Source organism: Magnolia sinica, chromosome 11, assembly GCF_029962835.1.
Source record: "Magnolia sinica isolate HGM2019 chromosome 11, MsV1, whole genome shotgun sequence".
NCBI lineage: Eukaryota > Viridiplantae > Streptophyta > Magnoliopsida > Magnoliales > Magnoliaceae > Magnolia > Magnolia sinica.
In genome coordinates this window covers 14,116,515-14,125,063 of record NC_080583.1, presented here as the reverse complement: position 1 = coordinate 14,125,063, position 8,549 = coordinate 14,116,515, and the positions used below count along the sequence as shown (strand labels likewise).

Here is an 8,549-nt window from a genome sequence, read left to right as displayed (position 1 = left end):
TAATTGCTATTTTTCATTCATATTAGAAAGTCCTTACTTAAGTGGGCTAAGAGTGAGTCAATTTAGATGTCTTTACTATTTTCAGTAAGTTTTTATTATTTATATAAAAAATCAGTTTCATTCTTGAATTTTAACAACTTTCTTTTACGGCGGATTCAAGAACAATTGAGAGAAAGAAAACAGTGATCTTTTTGTCCCCTTGTCTCGACACATACACGCCGTTAAATGCCAACTTGGAAAAAGCAACTTCTTAAAGCGACTTGAAGCTCCTCTCCTTCTCAATTAAGTGTTGTCTACGTACCTAACACTTGCCTGTGGATAGGCAGCACTCTACACTAACGAGGTGTCAGGAGAAAAATCTCTTGTACATGTGAAAGGGAGCATATTACCTGCTTGGAAACATGCCTACCCAAATTCAATGAAAATAATCAGGTGGCTAAGATCATGTGATCAGTTTGAATCGGTAAATGGACCATCTAAAATGGGACCCTCATTTGATGTGCATACATGCTATTCATATGGTGGATGGGGCACCCAACTTAAGCATGCTTGCAGATCATGATGCTTGCTATGCCCCTCGATCATTTTTACCTGATTGCACCTGACTTCTTGAAGAAGAAGATGGTGATGTTTGAAGAGTAGATAGCACACATCCATTACCATGTGGGCCCAACCCATGAATTTTTTTTTAAAAAAAAGACCACCATACAATTTAAGCATGATTGGATAATCGCAACCATACAATTCAAGGACAAGGCAGAATGGAACATAAAAGTAAAAAAAAAAAAAGGACCACCATACAATTTAAGCGTGATTGGATAATTGCTACCATACAATTCAAGAACAAGGCAGAATGGAACATAAAAGTGGTTGTGCTGTGGAATGGTTGTGACCATCCAATTACATTGGCATTGGGACCATGCACAATTGACGACAGCGAAACCACACCAAACCATCTGCCCAAAATGACCAATGGGTGGGCCCCACATGAGAGAATTAGTACTTTATTGAAAAGTGTATGAGATGGGAGCATGAAACTTCCCATGATGACTTTCTCCCCCACAATGAAGACGGTGATTCCATTCCAAAGTCAAGCTTGCACTAAAGTAGAACAAAGAGGGACAAAAAAAAAAAGAAAGTTGCAAAGACATACACACAAGGTTGACAAGGGCTCAGCTTTTCTTCTGATGTTAAAATAAAGGCACCCTGTCCACATCAATCCGGACTATCTAAATTGTGGACCCTGCTGTGATTAGGGTGTATCCTGAAAAATACACTGATTGCATGGCTCTACTGTCCAAATGGTGATCATTAAATGGATGGTTGAAATGAATGGGAAAAATTCAATAGGAGACATCAGAAGGTTATGATTGTCCTAATTTCAGGGTATGCTCCATAGTTCGGACGGTCCAGATTCATCTAAATGCAGGCCAAACGTGTAACGGTGGATAGACCGCCGTGATCCAATACCTGGTGGTAAATGGGTTTGCTAATCAAATGCATGTGCCGATCCTACGCGGTGGCACACGCCAACATGGGGATCAATGGTGGTCCTATCATATGCATGTCCACAGACAAGAAAATCCGGCCGCCGATTCATCAGGAAGGCGATGCATGTATGTTACGGGTCAACCTTCGGGGAATTGCTTTTAAGCATCCCTTTTTTCATACACTTGTCTAGCTGACAAGTCCACTGGCATGATACCAGATGGGGCCCACCTGATGGAAGATGGTTCAGATCTCACACATGCATGACACATTAGCGAATGTGGCGGCATTTAGATGGACTGAGATCCACAAGCATGCAGAATTAAAGGAAGATGAGCAAAATGAGGGAGACATGATGAGTAAACATATAGAACTGACTTCATAATCATAGATAAGCCGCAGATCATAAAGCCAAAATGGCAAGTGCCGGACTATCAGGCTCGACCCAAGATCAACCACACAAAGTTGGTGGATGCTTAACAAACAAACCATACATGAAAAGAAAAAGAAAAAAACAAAACCAAAAGAAATGAAATTAATGAAATAAAAGGAGTTCCCAAACTAACTGTTTTCTCATGTTTGATAGATAGACCACTTCTCTCATCACCCAAGCAGTTCTGGTTTTTTTTTTTTTTTTTTCAAAACTCTAAAAGCTTACATGGAAGGGATGGAGGAACTTACAAGAGTTGAGCCAAGCAGATCGTCACGAAGGCTGGTGTGGTCATGGGCCCGGTTGTGTTCAGCTCTTGGGCTGCTCCCAGCGCTGCTGTTAGAGAGAGACACAAATGTGGTCTTTTGTAGGACGCCCGTCGGGGATGATCCAAGCGGTGGGCTGGCGTCCCATCCCCCCATCATGAGATTGAGGCCCGCCGAAGAGTTCTTATGATCTCTTGGAGTGTTATTGGTGTTGTTCAAGACCTCTCCTAGTGGCCCACCCATGGAGGTCTCCCAAGAGATCGGTATCCAACTGGCCTGCCTTTGAGCTGCTTCAGTGAGGACCCCACCTACCCCTAAGCCCATCTGGATCGGGTCAAATTCACGGGATAGTTTCAAGGGTGAGAGGGTGAGTTTTTCTTGGGTGGGCGAGGAAGTGGATGAGGAGAACTCCGAGGAAGCGACTGGGATGGAGATCGAGAGCTGGGTGCCGTCCGATTGGATCTCCTCTACATCAGGCCAAGTGATGGCCGAACGGTCAGATTGGCTCTTGGGCCAATCGTCGATGAAGTTCCGGCTCTCTATATAAGGGCTTCTTTGAGGATTCAGGAGGGAGTCAGAGGAAATGAGACCAAAGTCCATTCGGGAGGATTCTTCAAATGGGAGATGCTGTTTTAGGATGGGGAATTGGGTGTCTCTCGGTTTGAGGTTCACAGAAGATAGCATTGAAAGGGACTGAGAATCTTGCATTTGGTCATTCACATTCGGTTTGTTCATCAACATCCTGCAAAAGAACATAAATCACAAGAGAGATGCAAAAATTATAAACTTTTTTTTCTTTGAGCAATATAATCTTTTGGTGCTATGAATTTCTTCTTTCAATGGTTGGATTCTACAACTAGGCCTAATGTAAATCACGGATTGAAAATCGGTTTCAGTGCGCCATATCATTCACCATAGAAACAGGGTCATATCTCACCCGGCATTGGCCCATTTCGGGCCCATATTCATATCGAGCAATAAGTAACAGTTTCAGACAATACTACCTTGCATGTCATTGATTTGAAGAAATTGGAGAGGTACTTGTGAAATCTCACCATGTGGTGTGAACGATCTGGCCATTCAGAAGACGGACTGCTACATGTGTGCAGTGGCCCAAAAACCAGGCTAATCCGATCATCAGGTGGGGCACGCATATAAAAAAAAAGGGGGGGCACCAAAAAGAACAACTACAGCCCTGTTTTGGCATACTGTGCAGTGCACCTGATTACCCAAGCAGCCTGATTTTCAGTCCACCACACATCAATGGTGGGACCCGCCCAATATTGCATTTTACATGCCACATTCACATGAGTAGAATCCTAAAGCTAGTAGAGCTCTGGTGAGCAAATACCAAATGAAATTCATCATTCTAACTATAATTTGCAGATGGATTTGATGAGAAATCAATGACATCATTTGGAAATCTAACTATCCACTTCAACAGAGAGAGAGAGAGAGAGAGAGAGAGAGAGAGAGAGAGAGAGAATGAATGAATGAAGAATAGCAAAACCAAATGCATTTGTTCATGATGATGATAGACAAGAAAGGTTGAAAATTGGAAGAGAAGAATCAGTTGGTGAGCAGATTTTTCTACCTCATTTGTGTACCAGAATGATCAGCACTAGCATGCAAGCTCTTGATCTGTTGCTGTGCAATAGCAACATTGTTGGACGGGCCACTCCCGCCGGGACCTCCCGAAGAAGCTGACGAAGGAGCGGTTGGCATCACCTTCGTGGTAGCTGCGGGGGTCCCAGAAGCAGCATGGCCAGTCTGGCCTTCCACAGGCTTTCTTGAACGGTGGCGGCCCCTGTTCATGTGCCGCTCGCAGTACTTCTGATCAGCAACCGCATCTCTCGAGCACCGCCATTTCTTGCCATCAGTCCGACGGCACCTCCCCGGCTCCGGATCGGAGTTCCCGGAGAAACCCAGATGGAAAGATCCCCATCCCACTGTAACAAAGCCAAAACAGATTAGGATCTTTGTTTCTTTTTCTTTTTCTTTTTTTAAAGACTCATGATTTGGAGATCAAATGCAATTTCAATGATTGGGCCCAAAGTCAACAAAGGGAGGAAACGCCCATGATTTCTAAATCAAATACAGTGTGGGTATATCTGCTCAAATATATGAAATTCATGTCTGAAAGAAGGAAAACAAACCCATTTCTTTTCAAAGAAAAATAGAGCTTCCTAGCATTGGAATCCCAATTTCTAAAATAAAATAAAATCAAAATCAAAACCTGCAAACAAAATCAACAAAAACGCATGATTCCAACACCAAAATAAGTAGGAATGCATGGAAACATATATGTATTGGGTCCAAAAATCAACAATACAAAAAAAAAAAAAAAAAAAAAAACTACATGTTTACACCCCTTTTGAAGGAAGAAGCTTACATGTATTGGGTCTCAAAGATGCAGCCGAAAACCCAGAAAACCCAGATGGATTGAGGCTTTTCCTGATTGGAATGAGCAAATTAGCTGGTATTGGAACATTTGCAGTGAGGTATTTGTAGATCAAGGCCTGATGTTCAAGCTCCATCCATTGAGATGGGGTGAATGGCCCTCTAGACCCTGCCAAAACCCCACCATGCATGCCCACATTCAAGCTTCCAGAACTCACACCTGAAGGGGAAAAAAAATGTAACAGCACACAGATTAGAAAGAAAGAAAGCCAGACAAACAGAACCTCAATCAAAACACATTTCAACAAAGACAAAGAAAACTGAAAATCTTGAAAAGGGCTTGTCTGTGACATTTAAGGAAACTCAACAAGGTCCATAAAATCAAGAGATTTATAAAAGATAATCAAATGGTTGCTGCTGTCTGTCCTTCTACCCTCCTATTTTTTTCTCTTCCTGTTTGGAATTTGAATTCATCTATGTAAAATAAAATAAAATAAAATCAAAACACACATCTCAAAATCCAATCTTTTGAAACATGGCCAAGATGAAAAACATCACTATTTCATGACAAGACTCAGCCAAAAAAAAAAAAGAGGATCTGTTGTAATGCCAATGAAAAGACCCTGACCAAAAATAAAAATCCCATGTTTCCACTCCAAACACAGATCCATGCAAAACCCAAGTGAAAAAGATAAAATTTCAGTCCATGCAACATGCATATACCTGCACTCCTAGCATAAGTAGGTGATGGATATGTGTACCCATCATTTGTACAGACCAATACACCTTGCTTTGGTGATGAGAAGCTAAGCAGCTGCTGCTGCTGCCCATCTGAGAACAGAGAATTAGATCTAAGAAGAGGAGTCTTGTTTTGCATCTGCATTGTCTTATAGACTCCAAAATCATCTGTTCTTGCCATTTTCAAGCTCCTCCAATCATCCTCCACAAGCCCAGACCTCCCTTGCTTGAGAAAACCAGACCCACCACACCCTTTCTGCCTGGTTTCAGCCTCTGAAACCAAAGGAGAAAACCCACCTTCAACACCCACAAAACCATCCAAGCCCACCACCCCAAAGTCCATGTTTTAGAGAGGCTGCACCACCTTAGAAATGCATTGGAGTGAGGAAGAAAGACATGGGTTTCTTGAGTAGGGAAGGAGGGAGGGAGAGAAGGGCGAAGGGATGCATGCTAGTGTGAGCTGAGGTGTGGAGTGATGGTTAAGCAACAGGACCCAAATACCAGAATGGTTTTGAGGGGGGTTGAGAAAAGGAAAATAATGAGAGAGAGAGAGGAGAGAGAGAGAGAGGGAGAGAGTAAAAGGGGTGGGGGTGGTGAAAATGAGGACCAGACAAGGTTAATACTGTCTATTTCTTGGACATACCAACAAAAAATCTGGTGTTTCTTAAGGGGATATGACATTTTACCCCCTAAAATTGATATTCCACTCCTATAGGGGTAAATTGGTCATTTGGGGGTTTTTCTTTCTTTCTCCTATATGAAGGGTAGTTTTATAATCAGCGAAGTGGCTAAACTGCCCGTCCATTTCTTGCACATGCCCACAAAATATCTAGTGTTTTCTTAACAGGGGGTGTGACATTTTCACCCCTCAAAATTGATATTCCACTCATTCAGGGGTAAATGTGTCATTTGGGCCTCCTCTTTTCTTCGTATAGAGGGTTTTTATAACTGTTGAAATGGCCAAACTGCCCCTTATGTGGTCAACATGGTAATTCCGCACATGTGTGAGAGTTTTACACATATTCTAAATGTATTTCACCACATATGGGTACTCGAACCTAAGACTTAATCTAGACACTCGGAGAGTTGAGACCTTATAGGGCAATGCATGAATCTATACCATTTATCATGAATGGATTCGCCATAATAACTTTTCCTTTGAGAGTGAACTAAGGAGATGTCTTCAGTATTAATATCACTTGTTGATCAAACAATTGAGTCATCTTCAATATTAATATCATGTGTTGATTGAAAATTGGTATTATGTCTATTATTTTTCTTTTTTTATTATTCATTTTTATAAACACTCACACCCTACTCACACTATAATAAATTCTCAAACCCATGACCTCAATGTTAAAACCCATATAAATCTACCACTGAGCCATGAATAGAGCCCTGAATTTTGTCAATGACATATATTGAAGCTTGTTCCTCTCATTGTATAAGATTTAAAAAAAAAAAAATCTATCACTAGAAACTCAGGTCAATTTGCATGGACTCGATGCCTCGGTGATGTCACAAATGTCCTTACATGGTGCATGGTATAATTCCTTGTTGGTAACGCTTCGTCTCCATATGAAGACAAATGCTTACGTAGCACTCTTCGCAACGCACGTGCTTATGTCAATTGAAAAAGAGCGTTTCATTTAGGAAAGCACATAGACTCGAGTTATTCCGGTGCATCGAGTTAAAATGGAATGAAAAGAAAGATTTTACTAAAACTTATTCGAAGTAAATTCTCTTTACCATATTTGGGTGATAGAATTGTGTGAAATTATGTATTTATGTTTCGATTGAGGTAAAAAAATGCTTATTGCAAAAACGACATACTAACATTGATGAAAGAAACAAACTATGACCTTTTTAGCATAAAGCCTTTCAGAGATCGGTTGTGTTGAAGTGTTCTCAAACATCCAAACACGAAAATCATGCGAATTTTCTAAAAGCGTTTTCATAAATCATTGTTCCCACCGTCGATCATAAATCATTGTTTCTGCCCTTTTTGTCAATGATCTTCCTCAAGTATCATTAGCCCGACAACTAATCTCAATGATCATTTATGGTCAATATAGATATAATAACATTCAAGCGCATCCAAAAGTACTTTTCAGGTGGTTGCTCTAACTCTTCCTCATCGTAATTTTGTCAATTTTGATAGGTTTACTTTGCTCAACCTGCATTTTTAATCATTAATGATGGAAATATTGGAAAGTGAATGGTACCCCCAAAGGCATGAAGTCAACCATCCATCATCCCAATCAAGACTGAAATGTAGACAAATACTAATAGTATTTTGGGCTTTTGCTATATGTTATGGTATTTCTATATCTAGCACAGAAGATACATTTCTCTTATGTTTAGATATCGACCATAGAAAACATCCAAAAATATATATGTAACTAAGGGCACCTTTGGATACCACCAAATAAATTAGTTTTTCTACTTATAGTAGTGGATAAGTAACTTATTTGAGATAAGTAAGTTTGGTTTAAGATCAATTATAGGTAACTTTTTTTACTTAAAAGTACTTGATTCCTTCAGCTTAATAGGTAAAAACCAAGAAGAGTTACTTGAGGCATAAGTAACTTACAATCCAAACGCCCTGTAAATGCAACCTCAACATTGAGTTTTTGGACTCATTCTAAGCTTTTTGATTGAGATTACTAAACATATGAGCATGAAAATGATTTACAATGACTCATGGTGTGCAACATGGAATAAGGTTCGTGCGAGCCTTCAACCATAATAAAAGTTTAGGGTGTATTTTCAATTTATGTTAAGATCCAATGTCTTGGCGGCCCTTAAAATGTGTAGCTCTTTTTATTATAAAAATGGTTAATGTTTCCAAAAATAACAATTAGTAGAAAATCCTAATCACTTGATCAATAGCCCTCAATGCAAAGGTAAAAACTAAAAATAGCCAATGGTTGGATATTTAATAGGTTTAGTTAGAATAAATAAATGGATAATATCTTCAAATATGCTTCATTAATTTCATCTAGATTAGAGTAATTTGGGTTCTTGTAAACGGTATTTACAGGTAAATAATTTCTAAATGTAAATTGTTTACTGCTTGTTCTATTTAGCTGCAAGTTGTAAATGACTTGCAAGTAAATGATTGTTTGTATTTGGATAACTTATAAATTATTTAACTCTTACAAATGAAGATCTAATCTTTGAAAATATAGCCATTAGGTTAAAAATGAAATCACAACTTTTTGCTA

General features: G+C 39.7%; 1 protein-coding gene across 1 annotated transcript; it reads right to left on the bottom strand.

Moving 5' to 3' along the window:
- Positions 1 to 1,844: 1,844 nt before the first annotated feature.
- LOC131218855 (growth-regulating factor 6-like) lies at positions 1,845 to 5,866 on the bottom strand. The gene is made up of 4 exons (XM_058213714.1): positions 5,308 to 5,866; positions 4,577 to 4,804; positions 3,779 to 4,133; positions 1,845 to 2,926 (listed from the first exon to the last, which is right to left on the bottom strand). The coding sequence occupies exons 1-4, from the start codon at positions 5,663 to 5,665 to the stop codon at positions 2,143 to 2,145; spliced, it is 1,725 nt and encodes a 574-aa protein (XP_058069697.1). The 5' UTR covers positions 5,666 to 5,866; the 3' UTR covers positions 1,845 to 2,142.
- Positions 5,867 to 8,549: the final 2,683 nt, after the last annotated feature.